This window comes from Tinamus guttatus, unplaced genomic scaffold (genome assembly GCF_059628265.1).
Source record: "Tinamus guttatus ecotype Peru unplaced genomic scaffold, ASM5962826v1 Tinamus_guttatus_pri_ptg000353l, whole genome shotgun sequence".
NCBI lineage: Eukaryota > Metazoa > Chordata > Aves > Tinamiformes > Tinamidae > Tinamus > Tinamus guttatus.
In genome coordinates, this window is record NW_028288887.1 from 401,767 (window position 1) to 428,465 (window position 26,699).

A 26,699-nucleotide genomic window follows, 5' to 3' on the forward strand; every position below is an offset into this window, starting at 1 on the left:
AGGGGGACAAAGGAGTCAGGTGACCTCAGGTGAGAACAGATGGCAGGAGGCAGGGAGTTCGGTGTAGGCAGGCCGGGAAGCCTGTAACTTCTGAGTACTTTGGCCAATGGGGAAAAGGAGAGGGCGTCCCTCGGTCAGGAAATTAGGATAAAAGAGGGGCTGCGTCCCCCAGCAATTTGAGAGACCCCACAGGGATATGCCTGGTGGACTCTCCCTTTATTTGAATAAAGTTTTAGGATTCCTCTCTCTCCTTTTTGGACATTCAGTTCTTGACAGTGAGATTTTTCCGCACAGTGCCAAACAGCACTCAAACAAATTGCTCTTACAGGATAAGTAGATTAATTTTGAATGGATTCCTGGGTATCTGTTTTTCAGGTCACTAGTTTCCTTTGTTCTCTGTTTTCTATACAGGCTATGAAGGGCACTGTGTTTTAGCAAGAGTAATAAGGATCTGTCAGTAGGAGCACATGATATTCAATATTACCATTTAATGCATAAATTGCCATCTTCTCTCATGCATTCAGTGGCAGCTCCTCACATCTGGTAATAGAACATAAAGGCAAAACACTTGCTTTAGAGAGCTCCATTTGCATATTTCTCACCCTTCTACACACATTTAAATATTTCCTGTAAAAGGTTTGACAGGTCATTCATTTTGTTTCTTAAAATGATTTTTTCCCATTGAGACAAAAGCCCTTTTGGAGGACAAAAAGACAAAATGAATGACAGGAGAGTACAGAACAAAATGGAGGAAGGCAGTGGCAAGTCTTGCAAAAACAGTTTCCTTCATCCGGAAAGGGCTATGAACATGATACCTAATTAAGGACATTTTGAATGTTGCCAGTATTTTATAGAAACCTTGTTTCATTAATAACTTATTTTACTTTTGCTTTATTTAAATATTAACAATAAAATTTAGAATTTTCTAAATTGCTCTTAGAGCAAAATAAAACAAAGCAATTCTTGCAACACAGAAACTGCATCTCTTCTGAGGAAATAGCATATGTATCAAATCTATAGCTCACTTTAATAGAGGACTTAATAATAGTGTAACATATGATCATCCATATAGTAATCCAGTAAAAATGCTCTAAATCTAGGAACCTATTAATCATATAATATACTGCCATTAACCAAGGAATACCAAGCTGCCTTGCTTAAGTAATTGCCTACAGTCTACAGTCTGATTAACACTTTCTGCTTTATTTTTGAAAATTTAATTTGTTATCTGAAAACAGACCAGTTATATCAGGTAGATAAATAAATGTAATAAAATATGCTACCTACACTGGGCACTGTCCTAAATTAAAGGAGCAGGCGATTCAGCAAATAAATAACATTCTGGCAAGGTCTCTTCAACCATATAGGAGTGAATACAATGATGTGGTTCAAATGTCCATGCCTTCTATTTAGTTCATAAGACCAAGGATCATCCCAAATTTCAATTCAAGATGGCATTGTAATTAGTCTTCTATTGTCACAGAATTAGAAGAAAAAAAAAGCTACTGTCATGAGTACACTTCAATGCTTGTGATTGCTCTGGATGATACTTCTGGAAATGTGGAAAATGAAATAGTCAGTATAAAACACATCATAGGTCATTTCTGCATAGTCAAGAAAGCATTTTTTTAAAGGGTACATTTATTTAAAAGGTACGATATTCCTTTATTAAAGGTGTTGATATATCACTATTCTGTTTAGGACTTGTTTTTAAAAAATGACATTTTGATCACAAGAGAAGAACTTATTAATTGTGTTATTTGGAAAACTTCTTATTATCTAGGTTATACGGAAGTTGTAGAACATGTACTTCATGTTCAGTAAATTCCCACTTTGGGGGAGTTTGGTAGTTTGTTGGGAACTGTTTGTCTTGGTAATTGCTCAGGTCTCTGCTGCCTTTTTTTTTTTTTTCCCTTCTTATATCTTTTTATTTCTATTCCAAAGTTAATTTTCCTCATCTCTTCATATCTTCTATCTTCAATTTCTTAATGCAAAGTTGCAAAGTCTGTTTACTTTCTACATGTATTGCATACTAATCAGTACTTAGACCTTTCAGACTTGTGTAGAGATGACCGAACTAAATGCTCAGTTAGTTATAGCAATTAATTTCTCCTAACTTTAAACTACATCGTAGTCTAATGTAGTCATCAAGAGTCTTTGACTCTCTTTAGAGTCAAAGAAGAGGAATAAGAACCTCTGAGGGGAAATGTATCTACAAAACTTTCCTAAGTGTGACCACAGTCATTATACAGTGGAATGAACAGCCCCTCTGCCAGGTCCTGTGTCTTTGCTTTGACTTATAAGGATGCAAAGCAACTAACTTGGAGTGGATACATAAGGCTGAAATTAAAAATGCTCAATCCAATGTTCTGCCTTTGTTGAATTCTGCTTGTGAATTATGAGTGCTCACTGTTCCAGAAAGAAATAATGCAAAAATTATTGTGGACATTCAGGACCAAAATGACATTGCAGCTAGCAAACATTTTCATTTAATATTTGCTCATGGGCAAAGACATTGTGAGCGAGCCAGAGGCAGAGGGTTGTTTCATCTGTTTTGATAAATCATTCCATAGTTGTAGCACGGATGCTCAACTCATGTCAAATATCTCACCTTTATCCTTTGTTAGATTTGTATAATAAAGGGCTCTGGACAATATGGGGGATTCTCAGATTTGTCGTATTTTCCAGTGTGGTACTGTAGTGAATATATAAGAATTCTCTCTGAAATAGAATAAAGAATGCACATAGCACATCTGCAAGGTGCAAAGAAAATTGCTGATGTATGCCTGGGTGACTCTAATAAGAAGTGCAGCAAACCGCTTTGCCATAGAAGAAGCTATTCAGTAGCATCTAATCAAAGTAAGCCAAGCTTGTCAGCTACATCCCTGAGAAAGAAGTGGCATGAAATCAGACCTCCCCACCTTCCCACTGTGGGAACCCCAGAAGAATGTCTAGTTCATAGCCCTGTACTAGATATTTTCAACATAGTGGGCTAGTGTGAGTGCTCAAAATTTGTCATGGCCTATGCAATGTATATCATCCAGATGTTAAGTATACTGAAGTAATTGATTTTTGCAAGCCATTAGTGAACCGCTTACCATAGTTACTCAGTGCCATATAATTTACCACTGTAGCCCTAAAGTTGAGTTTAGAATCCACTGGCCTACCTTCTTCCTAAAAAAACATTCGTCTATCTTATTCTTAAAAGTCACTGGAGAAGAGATCCCATATCTTCCATGACTCTCTATTTCAGTGGTTATCTACTCTTACTATTTGAAATCTTACTCTAAGGCCAAAAGCTACTTCATTGCAAATTAGGCAAATTGCTTCTTGATCTGTCTCCAGTTAAGGTTGAGCACTCCTGTATTTATTTATTTAATTAACTTTTTAATCTGATTATTATGCATTAGAGGACTGTTATCATGCTCCTTCTTCTCCCACTATTTATTTATCTAAATTAAACTGGTAACTCCTTCATATTTGTTCACAAATCATATTTTCTAAACTGCTGATCTGACTTTTTTTTATCTACTCCCACCCAAAAGAGATCAAAGGTTGGGGCAACTGCTGAGTAGAATGAGTAATCCCTGTTCTGTGAAGCACCTCTTAACCCTGTCGAGAGTGAGATTTGTCTTGTCATTCTGTTACTCATATTGAAATTTTGGTTGCTTTTCTTGAGAAACACTATCAGAATAACTAGTCAGTTATTTCAGAGTTCGTAGTTATGCATTTGCTCCTTTCTTTCAGAATATAGCACTTTGCACCTGTCTATATTGAATTTCATTTTATTGATTGCTTCACAAGTTTATCACAATCTTTAGAATTCTGAACCTGTTCTCTGAAGTGCTTTCAAATTCTTCCTTCTAGCTGGGTATCTTCGAATTTGATCAGTTCTGTCATCCAAGTCATTAATACAGTAGTAAACAGCAATGCATTGACAGACCCCATTCAGAGATACCATCTAGCTTGACAATTGTTAGTGACATAGCAATGACAGTACAAATCTGTGCTGACTACTTTTTATGAACTTGCTATATCTAAGGAGCCAGTAAATTTTTCTATTTTAAATATTTTCAGTGATTAAGTGGGCTTACTGGTCTGTAATTCCTCAGCTCTGCGGGTGTATGGAGGAGCAGGGTCTCTGTGATGGTGAGCCAAAGACCTTTATTTAGGGTTAAACACAACTTACAGAGTTTCCGATCCCGGAGCCACCCCTGCCCTGCCTGGACAGCACAAGGAGCCCAGCAACCCAACCAGCCAATCAGGCAGGTGATCTCGCGCCGACCACATGCAAGGCCACCCAATGAGCTGCCTGGTCAAGCGCTGGCCCCCTGGCTGCGGCTCCTGCCTCTCCTGCTCAGGCCCCTGACCATCACTGGCCCCAGGCTGACTGCAACATATCCCCCCCCCTTTTTTTTTTTTTTTTTGCCATTATGGTTCCAGTGAGGATAATGAAGAAAGGGAGGAGGAGGCTGCTTCCAGTGCTGGTCAGACCCATCGCGCAGGAATCCACTGCGGGCCTTGATTTGTGGAGACACAAGCATACCCTCGCCCCCATGTTATCAGTGGTACTGCTTTTCACACTGGCCCGTCCCCGGGTCCCTCACCTCCACCATGGCTTTATGAGGTTGGGGTGGTTCTTTTCCGCCAAAATACCGCAGCATTGGTGGGGCCTCATCCATTTTCCTTATCCTTGTGGTAGCAGAATTTGTACTTCCACCAACCAACCCCTCCCATGGAAGCAGTAGGAACCACTAAGAAACTCCTTTATAAGTTGCTCATCAGTCAGTTTGGAGATATGGGTTGTTCCCACAGTCGAGAGTTGGTGGTTTCCAACAGCAGCTGGTTTATGGATGGAAGAAAATTTCTCTTCTTTTGTTGAATGCATTTCTTCCTCCTTAATTCTTCTAAAAGGCATCTTCATCAATTCTTGCTGTTTCTCCAGCCGTTCCAGGTTATGGGGTTTAAGTGGCAATCATGGTAGTGGCTGGCAAAAGATGTCATTCACAGGGGAAGCCCTGAACCTATATTTAGGATGGCTGCATAACAGAGATGTCAGTATAACCCCTTCATATTCACAAGTTGTGATTTTGGCTATAGAGACAATCTCGTGCTTAGCTTCTGGATGGCAGGTGTACATCACTGTGCTTGATCCAGGTAGGTTTTGTCTGAAGCTACAAGGTGTGCCATTTCCCATTTCTACAGGATAGTATGGGGTCATCTACTCTTCTGTATTTTTTGTAGATATCTCTTTTCACACTCTCTTTTGGATTTTCCTCTTCTTCTTGATCCGGTTCTGACAGGGGGTTCTTTATCATCATTTTCCTAAGACATTATTCTTGGATGTTTATTTTCTGAACAGCTTCTTTCTCTTCTTAAAAAGGCGTTCCAGCTTCTTTCTCTTCTTAAAAAGACGTTCCAGCAGTTCTCCTGGAGTAGGACCGTTGTAGCCCTTCTCTTCTTCCTCACTGCCACTGGACATGAGCAGAAGGATATCGGCAGTGGTCATGACGATGCGGTTACACAGAGCCCTGCTCGCGGACAGGCTGAGCTCGGTGCTGGGCCAGGTCGTCCTGCAGGGGGCGCTGCGGCTCGGCCCGCCCACCGCCCACAGCAAGATCCTGCCGAGCAGCGCGGCTGCCACCGGAATTTGGCTGGTGAGCCTGTAGGACCCTGTACAAAGAGGGGCCATATAAGAAGTTAATAAGGTTGAGGTGACTAGGTACCTAATTTCGCTATTTGCTTCTGTGAACATAGCTTGCTACTTATGCTGAGCCACCCTGCTCTTGCTGCAACCATGAGATAAGATCAGCTGTGAAGAACTGGTAACTGCAAATAACGTATGAAGGAGTTGCAGCTGTCTATAAAAACACAAACTTTTTCCTAAGATGGTGTGGATCTCAGGCAAACTGTAAGAGGTCTGCTGCCAGCAGGCTACTAAAAGCTTGCTTTTCAACCCACCAGGTTGAGTGTGCGGGTGATTAATGAGATTACGGACTAACATTTTGGGGGCTCGTCCGGGAGCTCAGTAATCGCCAGGCCCTCCCTGGTTGGGAAGGGCCGCCCGACATCACCGGGGGAACGCTTCCGGAGGAGCGCTACCTGATGATGTTCCAGGTCCCCGGATTCCGCCTTCCCTTGGTGACCGGACAGCACCTCGCAAGCTTAAGGGAACTCCGAGGTCCAGGGGGAGCGCTACCTGATGACGTTCCAGGTCCCCGGATCTTGAAAAACCTCGAGGTAAGCTATTGTACAATTCAGGAGGTTAAGGGGTGCCCCGATTTCTGGTGTGGTGGACTGTGGGAGGTCTGACGAGACAATAACTCCCTGCCACCGGCACGCGTGAGACGCCACTGCGTTGCCCTGGGTAAAAGGTTGGAATAGGCTGGCTTTCTTTTCAACCCACCAGGTTGAGTGTGCGGGTGATTATTGAGATTACTGACGAACAAGCCTAAGACCTTTATTTAGGGTTAAACACAACTTACAGAGCTTCCGAGCCCAGAGCAGCCCCTGCCCTGCCTGGGCAGCACAAGGAGCCCAGCAACCCAACCAGCCAATCAGGCAGGTGATCTCGCGTGAGGCCGTTCAATGAGCTGCCTGGTCACGTGCTGGCCGCGTGGCTGCATCCCAAACCCTCAACAGTCTCCCCAAGAGACTATATGGGGATAAGTCGAGGTCGTCATTCCTTTTCCCAGCACCCTCTTTTGGCTTCCCTTTGCTGCCCTCCCTGGGCATCCATGTCGGGGTCGTCAACCCTTTTGTTCCCCACTGTCCCACAGTACTCACCAGTGAGATTTCAATGGTCCTTTCCGTCAGACCTGGCCCGCCTACACCCAACTCCCTGCCTCCCTCCATCTGTTCTCACCTAAGGTCACCTGACTCCTTGTCCCCCTTGCTGAAGAGTGTGGGGGAATTCCCCTATTTCCCTCCTTTGTAAAGGCCCCCACCTCTTGGCAGATGCTCTTTTGTCCCACTCACTCATGGCTCCGCTCAGTCTCCCCCCTCCCTTTGTCCTGCTCTTCAGCCAGACTGTGGGGGAATCCCCTTATTGGTGAATACACAAACTTGAGCATTCCGCTCAGTTCCATGCAGGAGACCTTTGTGCTTATCACCAATCATCCAAATGTAGTTTCTTTCTGGATATATTCTATTACTTCTGGGGTACTGGGATGCTAAGTTGCACCAATATCGAATTTAGTTTCCTTTTCTGTTTAGATGAGGAATATTTTGTCAGCCAGATACTTTCAAATCAATCTTTTTTTAATTCAGGTTACAATTAACTGGAAGTAAGATCTGCTTCTATTGGACCAAAAAATAGAGCTGGACTAAACAGAAAAGTTTGTAAAAAAAAAAAAAAAAAGTTGTAAACAACTAATCTGTGATAGAGCTTGGGTCATGATTTCCTGATGAACTGTAAGGTCAGCATTCATCTGAGAAGGTGTCAGCATTTGTCGTGTGCTAATTATTCTAAGCTCACTTTATATCCCTAGCAGCAAAGCAGGCACTTCTAGCATATAATTCACTTTGTCCTAAGAAAGACATCTAAAATGTGTTGTGTGTCTCCCATCATAAAAGTGCCTTTCTCTCCTCAGTGAGGCAGTCAACATTGAGTAAATCAGTCATGAACACCTATAGTGTAAATGCCTCAGGTTAAATAAGGTGGAGCCTATCCCATGTGTCTAAAGGCAGAGAAGCAGTCAAAAACGATCAGAGGAAAACACGAAATACGGACATCAGAGAAGGTACAAGGGATTCATTGGGCAATATGCTGTTTTTATGATATTTGGGGATTCTAAGCAAAATAATTGATTCATTTAATTTCTATTGTGATCTCAGGGTTGTGCACATTTTTGTATGTAAGAGAAATTCATCAAAGACCTAAGTGCCACCATCTTCTACTAGCAAAAAGAAACAAAACAAAACAAAACAAAAGGCCCTCTTAGAAAGCCCTAAAATTTGGCCAACTACCTTGGGCAGGAAATAACATTTTTTCAAATCTCTATTCTGCTATGTTATACGTGCAGGCAAAATTTTGCTTGATTATTTAACTGTTGCTGCACGTGGAACACTGGTTTTCATTCAGTAGCTTGCAATGACACTTGAGATTTTTCCTAAGTGGTTGTAGTTAATTTAGACTTCATTAGAGAAGACAAGTAGTTCAGATTATCCTTTCTAATGTGCATGTCTTAAATTTAGTAACACTAAATTTTACCAGCCATCATTCTGTCCATTCACTTTGATTCCTTAATTTCACATGAAAATTTTCAGTCATCTTTCATCTCGACTATCCTAAGTTATATGTCCATGTGTCATTTTACCTTCTCATTTGACTTTATTTTACTCTGTCATTCTACCCTGTTTTTCAGAAGGTTATTATTTTGTTGTTGACCAAAAATTGGAGGCAATGCTGCTCCTTTTTTCACTGCATTAAATATTGTTCTTTTTCCCTCTTTGTGTTGTCTCTTAGCCAGTTTCTGAACTATCATGGTATTTAAGTGTTCATCACCTATTTTAGTTTGTATTTACCAGGTGAACAGATGCAGTGGCTTGAGATATTACTTTCCAGCCTCACCTGTCTGACCACTCTTTCTCTGTGTATCATTGCTGGTATATGCAGCTCAGCAGAACAAAATATGGATCTTTATCACAGCCAACTCACAACCCAGAGCCATAGTTCAAGTTCATCATCAGTTTAAGCTAAATCATTGCATGTAAGTAAATATATAAGGGACATTATGCTTGGTTTGCTATGATAAAAATCTAGCAGAGTCAAGGAACAGACAACGACCACAGCTGATTTCCTCACAGTTCAGGTGTCAAAATGGTCATTTTTTTTCCTTCTTAAAAAAGAGTTTCAAATACTCTTAAACAGTCCAAATAAATTATGCCAAATATCTGGTTCACAACCATGACAAAAATGATTCTTGAGGATTAGAGAAAATATTTCTTCAAAGAGTGCTTGAGCTAAGTACAGTTTTCCCTTTGGAACTTATTACAGAACAAATTTTATTCTCTTTCACTGTGTGGTGGTATACAATCTCCTTTAAAGTACAGTAAACATCAGGAGTTTATACTTTATTTTATTTTATTACTAAAGCTTCAAAAGGCTATGAAGTGTGTGGTATTTCATGATGCCTGTAAGGTACCTACTCATTCTGTCATTATAGGAATAATTAGGAGTAGCTTTTTATATAAATGCAGTGCTCTTTTAGTATTGTTGCCAGTGTTCCCTTAACCCACACAGTTAGCTGATATTCAGCCTTTTGCACAATTATTTCTATGAGACAGAGAAATTGATTCTATTATTCAGGTATAATACAACTTTTTTAAATTTACAAATGGGCACAAAGCGTCCTGTTTTCCTGCACAGCAGAAGCAAACAGTAGCCCGAGGTCTTCATGTGTACACAGTCCATAGAGCTCTTAAGTCTTCCTCTTTCATCTATTATTTCATCTATTTTGGTTTCTGGTTTCCTTTCTTGGCTGCGTTCTGGCCCTGCACCAAGACATCTACAAACCAATACTGTGTGGTAAGGCCATGTTACTTACTCTGGTCCACAGTCTGGTCTAGTTCTTGGACTTTTCCTTATAGTTTGCAGAACTCTCTGTTACTGATTTGGAGGGAGGATGCGACATACTAATCATTGTATATGAGTATATTAAAAAAAATCCCGGATTAAAAAAAAGAAAAGTAAAACATGAGCAGAGACATAAGAAATAAGGATATAAAGCAACTCGGATAAATTCAGGATACCAATGAAACTGAGATTTACTGTGCTAACTACAGCACTCCAGCTGACTACTCATTACACAGAACCATCACTACACAGGTTGTTCTTCAGGAGAGGTTCACAGGAGGATAGCATGATGTTGTTTTTCCAAAGGACAGCTTGGGAGAATGTGTGGATGTTAGAAAAATGTGACAGATGAGGCTTCAAGCTTGGAGTTTTCAATGAGGCAAAGGAGAGGTTTGGTAGCATGGTGAAACATGAGAAACATAAAGTATTTTGCAAAGAAGCATTCCAATAAGCAGCAGTAATCTGGGATTCCAGAGAAGAAAAAAATATATTTGATTTATTTTGTTTGTTAGTGAAAGAATCAGTCAAGAATCACGTCAAGATCACCCCTTGACGTCATCCATGTACTTACACACTATGCTGGAGACCGCTAGAAAGCACTAACAATTAGCGTCTTAGAGTTCTTCTCAGGGCTTGAGGGTGAGTGCAGAAAGGACAGTTTAATGTTTACATCCATTTTGTGTATGCAAAAGGTCAAGAAGAGGATAGCCATAATCATTCTAGGACTGTTCTATATTGCCCATCTAAAAATGGACTCCTAAATCCATAGTGAGGGACTTCGACAACCATCCTAATTTCACAGAATTCAGCATCTATATTCAATGCTCAGGACAGTGTGACTCCAAATGTTAGATGTCCTTTCTCCTTTCTCTGAAATCCTGTCATCATTTTTAAAGGGCTGTAGTACAAAACAGTTTGCCAAAAAAAAAAAGAAAGGAAAACCTGAGGACAGCCTAGACCAGCCTAGCCCGAGGACCCTGGACAGCCTGCCAGTAATTCATGTATCAGCATTTCAGACTACAAGTTAAAATATTTCTCTTCCTCTTGCCCTCATTCTGAGATTGAAGACTCACAATCTGGGATGTTTGCACCTCCTTTGCTGTCTCTAATGGGAAGGAGAGCTTTGTTTTCTGCAGCGAGTCCTCGGGGCCACCTCCACCTCACTGGGGATGTGCAGTAGGACTCTGTTATCACCAGGATTAGATCCCAGCCATCCCTCTGCTTAGATACAGACACTTAGCGGAAGAAGAAGTGCTGACTGTTTGGCTCCATTTGCACACAGACAATGAGGTTGCAGCACACCTAGGTGTCATTTTGGGGAGTCCTGTTTGCCCCCTCTTTCAGCCTTCAGGATAGAGAGGCTTGTCCTCAGCTTCTCGCTACAGCTGCAGAGTTGAGGGTCTCCCCATTATTCACTTGCCCAGCATCTAGCAGTTATACCTGCATTAAAAGTATTGTGTTGTCTTTTTCAAGCCCAGAACAAAGGTGAGGGACATAATCAAATAAAAAGATCAGTTTTACATTAGCTACTCCTTCCCTGCATGAGGATTTTATAACCAAGTCTTTTTTTTTTTTTTCCTCTTGATTGCTAGGTATGCTTAAAGTGGTTGGCCAGAAAGCTTTGAACTTAACTGAGGTACAAAAAACAAGCTGTTCATTTAATCAGCACATTTAATTCCTCCTGCTTTGCATGCTGCTCCACACTGTCTTCCTTCCATATAAGGATTCTGTGGTATCTTCCTGCAGCACCCCTGCCTCTCCTCTGAAAACAGCCAAAGATGACTTTGTGCATATTGCTCATATATGCTATAGGCCCAACTCCTTTTCGGTGTGTAATATAGCAGCTACCTCCCTCTCATATATCTCTTCTTTTCAGGTGAGTTGTTTATATTCAAGTTCTTTTCACCCCAACTGGGAGCATGCTCTTAATTTATCTTGATTTTTAATATTTAGTTTTGATCTGCATGAGTAAATGGGAAGTAAATCAGCAATCTGCGTTTCGAAGATTTATACCTTTGGTAGGAGTGCGTTGCCTTTAGATGTTCCTTTTGTTTAAATACTGGTTATTCATCAGTTTTCTGTTTAAGCAGCCATTTTTTAGAATCCAATGAGAGTTTTCTAATGTTATTCAAAAAATAGGGAAACCTGCAAGGCAAAATTAAGAGGAGGGAGGAGAGGTTTCCTAAATTTTCAATTATATTACATTTAAAAATACAGCATATTTGTGTGGGTTTTAGTAAGATTAGGGATATTTATTTGTTTGTTTTCTGCACACAGAACTGCTCATTCACTTATGCATGATATAGAGATATGCAACATGCAGTTTACAACTGGTTAATACCACCTTTTATGTCACTTTCTGTGATCTCTGTGTTTTATCTCATTTATCTTCCTCCTCTAACCTGATTAAGGATAGTGTGGCACTTCATTGTTCAGAGATTATTTGCCAAAATTTTAGAAAAGTTGTTGGATTACCCATCAGCATCTGTTCATGTACACCCCACTTTACATTATTGGACTGGTTTCAGATAATTCATTATTTCTTTCTCAGCCTCTCAGTCCTTCCCCTGCCAGCTGTCCAGAGGGTAGAAGTTTAAATTTGTTTACCAAATGATTGATCTATTTAGCACTGCTTTGAAGAATCAGAAAGAACAATATAGATTTAAATGCTGCTGCCTAAATTCTTTTCCCTACTTTTGTATGGAAGACTGGAGTTCACCTCGAGGCCATGAGATTGCAATGGAAAACAATGTCCACATTGTCCTTGTTCTGTTCCACAGGACAAGCCCCTTTCCTCTGGAGCCCTTCCATGTGCTCCCAAGGGACTCTCTTGCCCTGGAGAGGAGAGGGCAACAGTTTAGTTACATTTCAGTCTATTCTGCATTTCTTCCCAAACCTCCCACATCTGTGCTTCAGGTTGGTGTTGGGTTGGATACCTTCCTATTTATGAACTATATCTACATATGCATAGATAATATGCATAAATAGATATCTTTGTGAGCAGTTAAATTAAGAAATCCTGGGGTTTTTTTTCCTTGTATTTTGGCTTATACTGTCATCTCATCTCTCTCCTGTCCTTATCTCTTTCTTCCTCTCAGTTTCTGTATTTACATCCCCACCTACATACTACTTTGTGGTCCCTCCCTTCCTCCTTATATGTCCATATTTGACCATTTGCTTGTGCAAGCTACAACACTTTGTGAAGCTTATTCACACATTTATTGGTGTGAAGTATGCGTGTAAAATTGGCCACTGGATCTTGGTCAGGAAAGCCACATAGTCTCTCAACTGCAGGAGGCAAATTTTGTTCAGCCTGCAGGCCATGGTCTGTTGTAAAAACTTAATGTCTTTGAGCCTGGCAAATGAACTGAAAAGTTATCAATCAGGTGTGGGCAGGCAGCAAGGTGGACAGTGTGGTTATATAGATTCCTTATAGGAAAGTTAGTAAATATGGCCCATGCTTTAAAGTGCTCATGTTGTAAACCATGCTTTAAAGTGCTCATGGTTGCAGGTTGAGATGTACTTTAATTTATGTCTTAGGCTGCATTGTATTAAAATACTACTTTGCTCAATTTTCAAAAGTGCTGGAATGTTTTTAATCTAATCTCCAAATTCTAAAACTCTAAAAGGTTGTGTTCATGCCTGCATATGTTGCTGACAACTTCCACCATATTCAGGAGTTCTTTTTAGTTCCAGCTTCTTGAGTCAGGGGATCTTTTATTTTAAGAATTGCAATGCAGAACAAAACTGGAAAATATGAGCACTCCCAAATGTACATACATGTAAATGCATATATAGAGACATATACACACACACAGTCTTGTGATTTGTGTATCATGTAAAATTACTACTTACACTTCAAATAATTACACAAGACTATGATTTATGATGTTTTTCTTGTTTTATTTCAAATCATCAAAATAAAATCTAGAGTCCAGTGACTCCCACCAGCCTCCATGAGTTAGCAGAAATAATCTGCAGTTTACTTGAGAATCCCAACTTGCTCAAAGGGGGAGTCAGTAGGACAATCCTGCCACCCTGCAACAGGCAGTAAGTAGACAGTAAAATGTTTGCTCCTGTTGTTTCTTGCTCCTGGCAGACCCCTCAAAATAAATTTTGTTCAATATTGGCCCAAATAGCAAACTGTGGCCAGAGTAATTTATAACTTAACTTCAGGATCTCAAAATATATATTTAGAATTATGTAATGCATATTCTTCTCATTAATCAATATAATTTAACAAATATAAGGCAGTTGCCTTCTTGCCAATCCAGTTTTAGGTATCCGTGGAAAAAAAAAAAAAAGCAGAAGCTCAAGTGTTCAGATGAAAACTAGGCCACAAGTGTTCTACCTCAAATCTTTGGCACATGCAGGTGGTACAAGCACACAAGGATGGATACACACTTTTATGCCTTCAGGGTTCAAATATAATTTGGAAAGATTCCTTTGTTCTGCCTCCAGGGGGAAAATATATGCAACTTTAAAGACAAAATTGTTGGTAGAATTTATAGCAGCTCTGATATAAAATGTACCATTGCAAAAGTCATATAACAATGTTATAGTAAAACACTCATATATCTTTCTTATCAACAAAAGGTGTAATGACTCATGATAGCACTGCCAAATGGCTTGCAAGCTGGGATGAATCCTTACAGAGAAAGCATGTGATAATATATCACAGGTGGCACTGATGACCAAGTAATCTTTTTCAGTGATTGAAATTAGCTCTAATTTTTTAACCTTCATTAGAACATTAACACAGGCATTTCAGAGCACATTCCATGTGCATATGAGCCCAGGGTATATATGAAAGAGTCTGTGCAACGTATGACAGTAAAAAAGTCAACATCAATACAGAATTCAGGAGAACTGTTTGCTGAGGAGTTCCCTAAAATAGAGACTTGTTGCCAAGTACTTGATGTGGAGGAAATTTTGACGGGAAGACAATACATTGGAAATATGAATCTGATATTAAAAAAGTACAAAAGAAAAATAAATCACCCTGTGTGACCCCAGTAAATGCACACTTTACTGTGCTGTGTCTATAAAAACTTTGGTATCACCAGAATACTGTTGCTGTGCTGGTGCTCCGTGGGTCTGAAGTAGGAAGGCTAAAATACCCACCACAAGCACAGGAAGGGTTTTTCAGCAGAATAATTTAGTCAAAGGTTAAGGGCTACTGGGCTGCCTTGTAGTACAAGGTTAAAGGCTGCTGATACAGAGAAAGTGGGAAATATTGGATCCAAGTGTGTATGACCAAGATGAGCAGCTCAGCTTCAAGATTCCTCACTTTAATATCCTTTTTTAAATTTCATTTTATATTAAAATCACATCACCGCAAGAGAGAAAAATAACAAATCTGAGGAGAGATACATGTGTTTCTGCATGTGTTTCCTGATATACATGAATACAAAATAGTAACCAAATGTACGTTTTAAAGTAATATCAAATTGCTCATTTATTTTAAAATGCAATACACTCAAACAGACAATGTAGTTGCTTTAGTAAATGTATCCTATATTCCATTCCATCATTATTCACAGCTGGAAAGAAATATGAGAGAAGAGCTGGATCAGCTGTATTGAGTAGGGTCATTACTCAGACTTCCAAAGACAGGCTGTGCAATCAACATTAATTGGTGATTAACAGGATCCTTTATTTGGAAGTATCTGAGACATGAAACCATGGGGATAGTCAAAAGATCTGTGAGTGCAGGCTGTATTTTGCTTTTTATTGTTTCCATGAATACTATTTTCCTTGTAAATACTTTTTTCTGTATGCTTTTATACCCTAATCTTTGATGATTGTGTGCACTGTGCATGTCTAGTAGGAGCCTTGAAGGATGATAATTTAATGGGGGTTTTCTCAGTGGGGAGAAAATTAAAATGTACAGCCTTTTGTCTGTATGGTGAGTTACTAAATTGCTTTCCACAGTATGACACATCTTGCGGCATTATACATGACATAAAAATTCTTCATTAATATGTACTGTTACTATGTCCTACTGTGAAAAATGTGGCATATTAGTTGGTCTACTTATAAGTAAACCTTGTTATAGGAGAAGATTTTGTACTTCTGTGAATAATATATCAATCTGGAAGTGTATTTTATATAGTTTTATCATGACCAAAAATGTAAAGTAAGTTGAAAGGTCTCTCTGACTTTTAAGTCTATCAAAGTCCTTATTGCATCTCCCCTATTGTCTGTGTAAGCTTTTAGCAAGCAAAAGGCATGGAAAGGAAATACAGAATTCATATCAGAAAAGGGAAGAAGTACAATTGACTTTGACAGGGAATTTGCAGTCTATTATTAATTCTGCCCACTTGCAGCCAAAGTCCATCTTGCCCCGCTATAGGTCAGAAGTGTTCATGTGACAACTCTGTCCTGCTCCTTTTGTGACATGAAGGCTACAGAGTCTGAGGATGTCAGGATGACATGTTGGGACTTTGTCTATGGCTGTTCCTTTCTTCACGATTACTTAAGTGCCAGCTGAAGAGTGCTGTCCACACAAGGTACAGGAGAAGACTGGACCTGGTGGGCTCTTCTTCTAAAGAGATGGCTGTTAGTGCTCAGGCCTCACTGAGGAGGAGGGATAGAGAGTATAGCACTGTCTTAGGGCACAAGCTTTTTCCTTTCCATGTAGTAAATGCATAATTGAGCTCCTGCTACGCTGGTATTGGATAGTAGTTTCAAGGTGTAGATGACAGCTGGGAAGAAAGCAGGATGCGGAGATTGTGCCAAAGATGCAGAAATTAAGGACATCTGCAACCTGATTTATTTAATACAAATTAAGTATGCCCTGCAGGCTTCTGGTCCTTCATCCTAACTTTGACTAGAGACATAGGTAAGAACTACAGTTTGAACATGAATGTCTCTTGCCCACACTATACTCATTTGTTACCATATACTAAGCATCCACTGAACTTGCAATTTAATGTCAAAAATGGATCTTCTTTTGATAACAACAGACTGTTATTTCAAACAAACAGCACTATACAGACAGGGCACTAAGGCTTGTTGGTGAGCTACTAAGGAAATTATTTGTACATTACTAAAAATGAAATGTAGTGTAATATAGTACTTGGCAGTGAATTATGGATGGGAAGACACTTCTTTGTGAAAGGTAAGGATATATAGTAATGGTTGATTAAAAGGAAAAAAGAAACATTCTGATTGAGCAAGTTCTGTGATACCTATCTGCCATCACAGGCAGCACACGGAATTAAATATTTAACAACCAATGACATGTCAGTTCTTACTGTGTTGTATTAAATACAGATCCAGGGTATTCTCAGTAGTAGACATTGCTGAACTAGCGCTAGCACTTCTCCCACACAACTATATTGGATTGTCACCAAGATACTTACCTAAGAATAAGGTAATATTAAAAACATAAACAATAAAAGCATAAACAGTATCGGGCCTTCCATATTTCCTTGTCCTCTTTTTGGAGGAGTGGTAGCTATAATTTGTGCAAAATAAGTGACATCTTCTTCCATAAAAATCTAATAGGTTGGGAGATTAGCTCAGTTTTACCCAACAAAAGATCTGGAAATACAATTTGACCCTCATTATGACCTATGAAAGCTGAAATGTGATGTGTGGTTTTCTAAACAAAGTTAGGACCTCAGAAACTTGTAGTGAGGTTTTTGTTAATATTGCTTTTCTGCTTTGCTCACTGGCAAAAATAAATTTATTCTCCCTAAAGCAGACTCAGTTCCTACTAAAACATAGAAAACCTGTGCTGTTCAGTGTAATGCTCATTTTGATTAGTCTGCTGTCTGAAAATGAACTGAACTCTGTCAGTGCCATTCATCACACAGTTTCTGCATCATTGATTTATCTTCCTGCAAGGGAAGGAGGGTTAAACGGGCAGCCTTTCACTGCAAGGTGTGCACACGTAGATTCTGCACAAGGAAGATAAAGCTTGTCAGAATGAAGTGATGAGTCATTGCTTTTCTTCTGGTTTCTTAAATATTGGCTTATTTTAAAACCATAAGCCATTTGCCATTTAATCCAGAAAGAAACTACAATGATGTTTAACTAATACCTGACAGACCAAATCCTGTCAGTCCTGGCCATTATTCCTGTATCCAAGTTTGTTGCAAGAGTAAAGGAGTTAGTATATTCCATTTTTGCTGTTACATCCACTTCTCTCTGGATCCTTTTCCCTTGCAGCTGTTTGGTATTGAGAACAAATATATATATATAATTATAATATATATTATAATTATTTTATATATATATATATATATATATATATATATTTCCTTTTTGGCCCCCTCCATCCATGTCCAAATCTCCTATTTCACTGGGACACATTAGCCTGTTTTCTATCATATGTCAACAAGCACATTAAGTCATCAAGTGCCTGGTACCACCACAGAAAATCAGTAGCAAATTCAATATGCAATTATCTATTCTAAATAAAAGCAGAGATATACTAGCTTCCTCTAAGAGAAGGGCATACTTCTGCCCAGTACCCCATTACAATCACAGATTCATCTACCTCAACTTTCTATTATGATAATTATTTCCAGTATTGATTGATTTTCATGGCTTTCACTAAGTGCTTCAGTAATTTTAAAGGGGTTCACGAAGGCAGGCTGTCAAAGAATTTGTATTAGTCATAATCATTGAGCATATTTGCCCCTTGGCTGGAACATGCCAGAATAATCAAACATTAGTGTTGCAATGATTTGTGTTTGAGTCATAGGTATCCACATTTTCCTTGTCAGTAGTTGCAGGAGGAAAGATTCTGAGCTGTTTCTCAGAATTTATTCTCTTAGAGCTATGAAATCCCCCAGCTGCTAGTAAGTTCAACTAAAATCTGGAAAAATTTCTTTTTGAAGCAGGACACTTCTGCCTTGTTTTGACTCTGAGCAATTCAAATTCTTAAAATCTAGCACTGTTTTCAAAATCGCAATCAGCAAGCTGAGTTGGGGTTGTGAGTTAGTAGATTTATGTATTTTGGATTGTTCATCTCCCACCAATAGTGGATTATTCTGGAGAACAGATGGGAGGCCTGAGGCCACCTCTCTCCCTGCCCTCCCTGCTGCAGCGCCTCAGTGCCAAGTGCAGAGCAGCTGATACACAGTGAGATCCCAAATGGCCACCAACATTAAACATCACAAGGATTTAATATTCTGTATAGAGTCATTCTAGACAGGCCCCATCTCCATCATATCCCCAAGTGATAGATGAGCAGCATAGAGAGAGGTAGAGGGGCCTAAGTAATATAACCTCATTGGGAATAATAAGGTTTAGGAGGGGATAAAGGAGGGGATGGGGGAAGAAATGGGAAGTGTGATATGCACTGAAATACAGAAGATATGTGGTAGTAAGAGGGAGATGTCAGACACATGCCATGGAAAAGGCAGATTAACTGGGAAGCCTGCCCAAGCCTTCCCCAGACAATGAGAGCAAAGTGTTCCTGACACGATCCCATTCCCTGAAAAGGCGGGACTGGTAGAGCTTCCCTTGCCATCCCAGCATCCCACATCATAGGAGGGGGATTGGGAGAAGGGGGAAAGACACTCTCCATTGCCTCAATTACAGAATTAAAATGGTTGCTCCTGAAAATGCTGGAGGACAAGCCTTCTTGCTCCAAAGAAGCTAGCGGTTTACCACTCTCACCTGCAAGTAAAAGAAGGATGTTTAACCGCATACTGTCGGACAAACCTCCAAACTCATCAATGCTTATCTGAAACTCTCTTTCCTCCAAAACATAGACTTAGATAGATAGCAAAAATGTTTTGGAGTAGACAACCCGGATCCACCTCAACCCTTGACAGTCCATGAAGGAGCTTTTGAAGCATCATGCTGGGGACAGAGATGAGAGAGTTTTTAAGAACAACCAGTGAGCTCAACACAACAGTAGCTTCGACAAATAAAAAGTTTTGGTTTTGAGTTGGGAGGGGATTGTTTTCTTGATTTTATTTATTTATTTATATTTCCTGGCAAGATGCGGCCTTCCAGTTAATCGTATGCTCCTTTCTGAAACCGGAACATCGGAAGCATAACATGTTCCCTGAACCTGCTGGGATAAGCATTATACATGGTCCCCTAGAGCACTTTCATTAGGCTGATTCTTTGCTGTCAGTACATGTGACTTAATTACATCTAAAAAGCCCATGCAAACTAACCCTTGTAGAGACTGCAACAGTCCTCAGAGAAGGAATAGCAATATGAAATCTTGTAATACTCTATTGATGTAATAAGCAATATTTTCAGAAGAATATTTTGTAAACTAACAATATTACATGGAATTTCCTAGGAGAACCAGCTAGAGTGGGAGTACGGAAGCAATGTGTGCACATGGTGTGCATATGATAATAATGTGAACTGTTTAACATTTCCATTCCTTTAGGTTTTATTTCAAACAAAGTAGAATTGCAAAACTGGCTTTTGAACAGTTCTTCACAGGTTATTTCATTCCCTCAAACAAAGAAATAAGCCTCCATATTATCTGTGAGAGCCTTCTGTTATAGCGGTCCAAAATTCTCTGATAATTCCTTGATGTAACTTTGCAGTACTTTGAACCATTACTGCAGAAGACAGCATGGGTTTTAGATGTGAAAATAGCAATGCTTTAGTTGGCATTCAGCAAGCATTCTTCTCCATCAGGGAATATGACAAAATTGCAGGATGGGAAGAACAAGACTTGCACTGATCGCTAGAAGTAATGGATCATTGCACTGCTGCATTAATCTGCCTCTTCAGTGTCTATACATTATAAAAATTCAAGCATGTTGTAGATTGCCTGCCTACAATGCAAGTAGAAAGTGAAAGATTTACAGGGTACATTTCTATTCACATACACCAGGCCAGTGAGACTGCACAACTAGTGTTACAGTTTTGCTTATGTTTCATCTTCCAAACATTTTTTTAGGTATCAAGAGAAGAGTTCTTGTTCTTGCTAATGATTCTAGAGGCCCATGGTTTACAAATGACTCTGTAGTGCAAAAATACAACTGTCTGACTGTGAAAAAAGAGACAAATATATCCCCACCCAATCTTGAATTGGAGGAGATCAGATTCAAATAATTTAATAGGCTAACCACTGGGTTTTTTTCATAAATTTTCACTAATGACTTCTATAGATTTTTTTCCACAGTTGTCCACAAAGGCCAAAACATAGATCATTAAAAAAAAAACAGTTTTTGTCATCTCTTGCATATATGACCTTTCCAATGACCGAGGCTTCTGACTAATCCAAAACACATAACATTGCCCTTATAAAGCCCTTTAGCCTCGGGAAGAGTGAAGATGTTAAAAGGCAAAGATGATGTTTGCAGTAAGTTTACAGTTCTGTTTGAAATTGATTTAAAGGAAATTTGCTTTGCTCTGACTTCTCTGTCTCTCTCTGTCTCTCTCTTAAGGTCAACTCAAATCAAAACATACTCTTGGGATAATGCCCAGGTTATTTTGGTTGGTAACAAATGTGACATGGAGGATGAACGGGTAATCTTCACTGAGAGAGGCAAGGATTTAGCAGAGCAACTTGGTAAGAAAAATCAATGGCAAAAGCTTTATGATTGCTTGTAACAATGCACAGCATAATTGCTACAATATTTGTAGTGAAATGTTCACAATACAGTCATTGTAAGGAAATGCATCCATATAACATCTCTATTTTGTTTCTGCAGGCTGAGGTCTAAACTGCCCTTGTTGGTATCATTTAAATTATAACATCATTAGAATGGACATGTGTTCAGTGATGACCTTATGCAGAACATGACATGCCATCTAAAAGTGCCCACAAAACCAATGCTGGCTCAGAAGCTGGTTACACTAAGGACATACCTCATACAGCCTCCTTTATCCTGTTCCTCAGATAGAAAGTACATTATGGACTTTGTCATAAACAAAAAAGATTGTCCATACACATGCAGATATAAATCATATGTTTATGTAAGTATAAACATATGTAGACATGTTCTAGCCAGGGAAAAATAAGAGGGGGAGGGGAATAAAGAAATATGAGAAAGAAAAAGTGAGTGATACTAAGATTTAGCTTGTCCAAAACAGGACAATCAGGAGTTCTTGCCTTCCTTGTAAACTTTGACTGTTTCTTCTTATTCAAAATCTGAGGGAAAGCTTTAGAAGTGACAGAATAAAAATGCCAATTAATGGAGGCTTCAGTCTATCTTGCCTTTTGGAACTGATATTTTAATTTTGAGGGGAAAAATCATACTTCCATTAGCTTCCATTGATTGCAACTTATCTCTGTCAAAAATCAAACAAAAGCAGCAGACTCTAGTTCACCTGGGGCAACATGTTTTAGTTACTATTTTTTCATCATGTAATCAGAACCAAAATAGAATTGTTTTTAATACAGTGAGATAAATCCTCCTAAGACTCCCATCTGTGCTGCTTTGCAAAACACAAAAAAAGAAGGGGAGAGAAGGCATGAGGACAGGTCAGGGTGGGGATAGGTAACCATAACCATAGGTGACCATAAATTAGTTCTGGAAAAGTAACAGGAAAGACTTGACAGCAGGTTATGTCCAGGTAAATTATCAACATTGATAAATAACTGAATTTTTTAAACTGCTTGTAATAAAAACAAAATGGTTGCTGTAGCATTTAATTTAACAGAGTATACTTTTCTTTGCAGAAATATATATTATCTGTTTAATACTATAATTTATTCTTCTCTCTGTTAGCACTTCTAATATTTATTCATTTTAAAATGAGTTAGGAAGGTATATTGAAGGAAAACAAGATGAAAAGTGTTGTAACTGTATATTCTGACCCCAAATTTTAATGATGCACTGTCTGCAAATTCCTAAGTTTTCAAAGTAAATTTTGAAGAATTATTTTTAAATTAACATAACTAATCTGAGTTTCTAATTCCCAAGCTGTTTTTCTATAGAAAGGTTAATGCAGTGAGTTGACAAGCAATCCCCAAGGTCATGAATTCAGCCAGATGAGAAGAAACTTTGGATGTTATACAGTCAAGAATCTTCAGCTGTAATAGCCAATGATAGCCAAAAAAAGCGTAATGAGAGATATATTAAAATTTATGTTTCTGAATTTAAAGTAAATTCTAACTCCTGGATTTTAGAACTGAGTTTCTATGGAATTAGATTATCCTGTATTCCTATCTTTACCTACTCTGGGGGTTTCCTTTCTCTGATTCATCTCCCGTGGCCTTCTCAGGGACAGGGTACTATCCTGGATGTATTCTGGCTCTGATCCAGTAAGCCATTTACTGTAGTCAGAGCGCACACACATGTGTGTATGGCTTTTTGTATGTCAACAAAGATTTCTTAAATCTGCTCAGAGATTACGGGAGATCATGCAGGAAAAAAACAGAAGAATAAATTTCCCTGAATTTTAGTAAGTTGACCATGTGGGTCAGTTTGAAGGGCAATGAGTTGTGTCAAATATTTGAGATAGTCTTTCCTTTCTCTGCAAGCGAGTTGATTAAAATCTCTTGCAGCCAAGTTTTAATATAGATAATATAGATTTTTGTGTCCAACAAGACATTTTAAGTCTATGTGGACCCTTTGAATGGTACGGCGTGTGATGTTGGTTACAGGCACAGTTATAAGCAAGCACAATGCATGAGTGCTGTACAAGGAACACATTGCGAAATTTCCTGATCAGATCCAACCTTTAGCATATATCTACAGAATGTTTATGAAGACAGAACTTGTTTCATATTCATTTAACGTTTTTCAAAGCGTGCTGCTAATGACATAGAGCATGACAATGACCTTACCTATAGCACTGGCCACAGGCCCATGTCTTGAGAAGGGTGATAGAGGGTGAACATATAGTGATACTTCCCAGACTGCAGCAAATTATGTTCAGGGGTCTCATAAGCCAAAGGTAGTATCTTCGTATTCAATAACCATTTCCTTTTTTTTTGTTTGTTTTCCTATGGATTTATCCACAGATTTCTTTGAAATCATCCACTACAAACTTTCAATATGCACAGTTTTTCTGAGTTTTCTGCCTTTGCTTTGAATCTACTACTAGCTGGTATCATTTTATGGTTCTCAATTTTTATAATCTAAGAAATACTGAACAATTGTTTCCTGTTACCTGCTGTAGATTTTAGATACCTCTGTCACACCCCTTCTTTTTCTCCAGGCTGAAAGTTCCCAGACTATTTAATTGTTTAAGATACAAAAGCCACCTCATATCTTAGCCATTCCTCGACTCCCTATTCAGTAACTTTTGTAAATAGTACATTCTTTTGGAGAAATTAATTCATGCTTATTTAACATTGTAGCATCATAAAAAGTTACATGAGAATGAGAGGAAAACAGGTGAGTCATGTAACTTTACTTCAAAGAGATACCAAAAAAACATAGAAATGTGGCAAATCAGCCATTAGAGAGAACCAATTAATGTAATGTTAATATTGATGTAGGGATCACAGTCATCATATTTAAACAAGTTTATTCACCAATCACTACAAAGTATGGTGTGGAACATAATTTATACGCCATTCTGTCACTTCATAAATTTTTGCTTTGAGATCTACAAGTATTTGTTGCTTAGTGAAAAATAGTACAGCACCAACGCAGTCAGCACTTATGTGCTCTAAAGCATTTTAGTAAAAAAAGTTTGGAATTTCTTGCAAGTAAAAGCGCGTGTTTACTTACCCGCCTACATTACTCACAGAGTATAAAAAGAATGACTCACAGATGGCATGAATTTCATGGTTCCTTTCATCTGTGGTCTGTATGATATATTGCGATCTCTATTGTGGCACAGGCTTAGCAGGCAGAGCTGTGGGCACAGACTTTGAATAGACGGTGAGTAACTGCACATGTATGTTCTTCCAGCTTCCCAGACTCATGCAGAAAGGAGAAGTTTTCAATCCTGGAGGGTTAACCTCACATCAGCATGAATGGAAGTTGCATGAATAAATCCTTTCACAATGTTAGTATCTCTAAGGGTTTATTATCTAAACCAACTACAAACACTAACTTTGGCTTGCAGTTAGTTCCTATGCTATTAAACAATTTAGCAGTTTGTGGCATTTCAGCACAAGGCACTTAATGTAAATTAAAAATATTAAGGATATTTAGAACAGAGAAGAAAGTTTTTGCGCTGGTTATTAGCACGCACTGGGATATCATGCCAAGCTAAATATAATTATCTACTGTAAATCTACACTAATATTCAAACATGCAAAAGCTATTCATTAAAATTGCACATTGGATTAAATGTGCATATTATATCTTATTTAGAGGGCATACTGAACACTTGGTATTAGTGCTATCTAAGTAGTTGCATTTAATTTTTAAGTGGCCTTCTGAAATAATAGATTAGCCCATTCACTAGAAAACACACACCATATGCAAAAAAAAAACCCCAAAACAAACAGGAAAAAAATGTTTTCTCCCTTTTTCACCCTTACTGGCAAGAGTTTGATATGACTGACATTTTCTGACTGTGATTTTCCTCATAACAAACTACCATGGTAGTTGTACATTGTTATACGGCACTAATCAGAAAGAATCAAAATAGTTCTGCAGATGCTCAGCTGCTTCTGTAAGATTACCAGTGGATTAGCTGTTTTGTAAATCTTAATATCTCTCTTAGGCACTAGAAAGACAGAATTACCAGAAAGTCTTAAATTGCCAAGGAACCCTCAGGTGAGAGCAATGTGGTAACAGTGGGAAAAGGCAGAGCATAGGAGAAAAGACTTAAAAAACAAATAAGCAGAAGAAGACAGGAGGTGCAGAAGTAGCAGTAGGAGGGGAAGCTCCAGCACGGGCAGAAAGCAGGGGGATTGCAGGCCCAACAGCAAGCTGCCTGCCCAGCCCCTGCAGACTCTAATTTTTCCCTTTCCAATAGTACTCAAATTGATGAAAAAGTCCCTCTATATAATTGAACTAAGGAGGAAAGAATATGTATGTTTGCTTATTTATTTATATACTGTTTTGGCTTGGGGGAGTGTGCCTTTGTCCCAACAGATTTTCCTGTATTCTGCATAGAGCTCACACTGCAGAATTCTTTCCTTGCCTTGTTTGCTTTTCTCACCTGGTTGTTTCCACATGCCATTTTCTACTTTGGCACCCAGTTAATGACACCATGGAAATGGCTATTTCCAGTAGAATAATGCTTAGTGGGACCTAATAGAAATGGAAAACAGTGAATTGTTCTTTCACAACGGCTGAACATATAGGGCATTTCAAACATAACAGTACTCTCAAGCTAGCGTCAATTTTATTATGAAACCATTTCAACAGTAGAATATGTTTTGGGGCCAATCATGATTTTAGCTGGAAGAAAATAGCTCTAATGTAGTTTCTCTGATTGTTTTGCAAATGTAACTGCTCTTGCAATATCGTGTGTGTTTTTCCATGTTTACTTTCTGAGTCTCTCCCCATTCTTTCGACCCCAGGAGAGATTTGCGTATTTATTGGAGAGATTGGAATATGTATCCAACCAACATGTTTTTTATTTTATTAGGTTTTGAATTTTTTGAAACAAGTGCCAAGGACAACATTAACGTCAAGCAGACATTTGAGCAACTCGTGGATATCATCTGTGACAAAATGTCGGAAAGCCTGGAGACAGATCCCACCATTGCCGCCGTCAAGCAGAGCACATGGCTAAAGGACACCCCTCCTCCACAGCAACCCAACTGTGGCTGTTAATGCAGCCACCAATAAAGGCAGCTCCAGTCTGTTCTGTTGCCAACAGAGTATTTATGAATTATCTATATGCCTTTATTTATACCGTCTGATTAATTTATTCGGGAGAAAAGTCTTTTATTTTACATCAGCAGCTGGTCAAGTATGTATATAGAGATGCTATTATTAGTTTGTGAGGATGATCCTCTTTAGCATCTGTTTTTTGCATGAAGGATGGTTATAAGTTTCTCTTTTTATTGTTTTACATTGTACTTGCTTCAGCTGGTGCCATGTCCTCAGACCACATTTGCCTAGAACTGATTCCTGCTTCATCAGTTTCAGATTATATGCTTGAATCCTTGTGGTAGTGGCCAGTGTGTTTCAGAATAAGCTTCCTGAAGCCATTTATAATTTTTCCTGACTGAAAATCAATTTAGAAATATTGCTGTAGCGAGCTAATCACTCATTCTGTCTAGATCATTTGTACAAGGGACATTTCCTGCAGCATAATGCCTTGG

At 38.9% G+C, this 26,699-nt stretch overlaps 1 protein-coding gene and 1 pseudogene across 1 annotated transcript in view; one reads left to right on the top strand and one right to left on the bottom strand.

The window, feature by feature from the left end:
• Nucleotides 1-26,357, top strand: part of LOC104574774 (ras-related protein Rab-3C-like) — a 148,659-nt gene extending 122,302 nt beyond the window's left edge. Inside the window, exons 4-5 of the mRNA XM_088529874.1 lie at nucleotides 20,959-21,083; nucleotides 26,018-26,357. Coding sequence (XP_088386000.1) covers nucleotides 20,959-21,083; nucleotides 26,018-26,205 — 313 coding nt within the window. The 3' untranslated portion in view covers nucleotides 26,206-26,357. The remainder of the gene's footprint in view (nucleotides 1-20,958; nucleotides 21,084-26,017) is intronic.
• LOC104580027 (endoplasmic reticulum lectin 1 pseudogene) lies at nucleotides 4,675-5,509 on the bottom strand (annotated as a pseudogene).
• Nucleotides 26,358-26,699: the final 342 nt, after the last annotated feature.